The 2,067-nt window shown below is 37.1% G+C and overlaps 1 protein-coding gene across 1 annotated transcript in view; it reads right to left on the bottom strand.

Moving 5' to 3' along the window:
• CATSPERB (catsper channel auxiliary subunit beta) overlaps positions 1-2,067 on the bottom strand; it is a 211,865-nt gene that overhangs the window by 177,176 nt on the left and 32,622 nt on the right. The window contains 1 exon segment of the mRNA XM_006879213.1: positions 878-966. Coding sequence (XP_006879275.1) covers positions 878-966 — 89 coding nt within the window.

The following is a 2,067-nucleotide window of genomic DNA, read 5'->3' as shown; positions in this document are numbered from 1 at the left end:
CTTAGGACTTCTAATTGTGTTTCCTTGTTTGCTTTGTTGTGAAGTCTTATTTAAATCAAAGGAATCAAGTCATTGTGACAACTGCCACGTGATGCTACTGCTAAAAGTAAAAAGATTCTTTCTCAATGTCATTCAAGGTGACTGTCTTTAACAGGCTACATCTGTCAAACTTCAAAAAGATAAATCAGTCTTGTAAAAAATTGAAGATCCTTTCAGCCGTTGTTTTAGTGGTTTTATTTTTTTAAAGAAATTGCATTGTTATTGTGTGCTCTTGAGTTAGAACCAACCAACAGCTGACCCCTCCAGCTGATTTTCAGAGGTGGTTAATCCCACAAGAGGACATCCCCCCCCCCCATGGAGTAGCTGGTAGATTTGAACCATGTATGCTTTGAGTTACCAACTCAACTCGTTTCCTCTAAGCTACCAGGGCTCTTGAAAAGTAAGAAGTTGTATTCTTTTTTAAATAAAAACAACACTGAACCACCAAGGTGCTGAAAAGCTAAGTGAAGTTATATTACTAAAGGCATGAAGTGAAAAGGACAGAAAAGATTATTATCTATACTGAAAACTGGAATATGCTGGACTTGCCACAACTTTTGTTTTTCAGGGTCTTGCAAATTTCTCACTTTTGACAGGGTATACAGTATTACCAATTTTCTGTCACTAATTTTAACATAAAATATTTGAGTTATCTTTTTCTGTTTCTGCATTACACAGATTCTGACTCTAAAAAGTGTTACGTGTTTAAATTTCCCCTCCTCAAGTCTGAAAATGGCAGAATATTATTTGAAAATACGTGCTACAAAGTTACTGGTTTTGAAGGCAGAATTAACAGGACTGGGAAGACTTGGTAGTATGTGCTTTTCCTGGCCCTTACCAAGCTCGATGAGGAGAGATATAACTTGAATATTTCATCCCTTCGGGGAAATCCTTCGCTAGAACAAGCAAAGTATCTCTCCTTTTCACCTAAAAAAGTATAGAAATATCTATGTCATTATATAGAAGGGTTTCCACTTAAAAGTCTATATTTTTAAATGATAAAATATTTCTAAAGGAATAGCAATTCTAATTGTAGATTCTTTTCTTAATTAATTTTAATGAACATTTACAGAGATTTTGGGTTTCCATTCATTCATTGTTGCACTTTTCTCCCTGCCCATCCCTCTCCCCCAGTTTGCTCAACTCTTTGAAAAATAAAAGAAAAATTCTCTCATTGGTATACTATCCCCCCGTCTGAGTACACTCCACTATGCAACCTTCATTCTGGACTCTTGTCATAACTACAATACCCAGTCATATTTTGCTTTTAAACTGTTCTCTCCCTCATCTATTTCAATGCAGTATACATAATTTATCTATTTTTTTCTAAGTCTTACCCCAACCCTGATGTCAGTCCCGTTCTACAACAGTGGCACCATGCAGTATTTGTCTTTTTGTGACTGAGATATTTCACTCAGCATAATGTCCTCTAGGGTCACCCAGGTTGAGTAATACTGCATGAGTTCCTGTTTTTTCCATGCTTCATAGTATTCCAATGTGTGAATATACCAGAGCTTCTCTATCCATTCGTTGGTTGATGGTGCTTAGGTTGTTTCCGGCTCTTTGCTATTGTGAACAAAGCCGCAGATTTGGATAAAGTTCACATCTTTCACTTTTCTTTCTTCTAAAAGTTACAACTATTAGAAAACTGAAAAAGAGGGTTTGGCAAAAGTGCTAAGATAAAGGATACCACATACTGGGCCATGATGCAAAGTTTTCTTTTTTAAGGAAATGACTCTATGCTGAGTGAACCAACTCAGTCTCATAAGGACAAATACTGCATAAGACAAGGATAACTAGTAAAACGTATGGGGATTCCAGGCGGGAAGGGATAGGAGCAGAAGGGTGAGGATGGTCAAGGGGGTAAATCATAGTGTCGCACAATTTGGTAGGTGGGTGGAGGAAGTAAAGGAAATGGGAAGGATCTTGCAGGGCCCTGGAAAGGTAGGGTAATGAAGGACTTAGTCCAATGGAGATTAAATTTATAAAATATAATGCATGGGAATGATTGTATGAAACACAGTGTGA

This window comes from Elephantulus edwardii, unplaced genomic scaffold, assembly GCF_000299155.1.
Source record: "Elephantulus edwardii isolate Elephantulus edwardi_28Jun2011 unplaced genomic scaffold, EleEdw1.0 scaffold00002, whole genome shotgun sequence".
Classification (NCBI taxonomy): domain Eukaryota; kingdom Metazoa; phylum Chordata; class Mammalia; order Macroscelidea; family Macroscelididae; genus Elephantulus; species Elephantulus edwardii.
The sequence above is the reverse complement of the archived record's forward strand: the minus strand, read 5'-3'. Positions and strand labels throughout refer to the sequence as shown.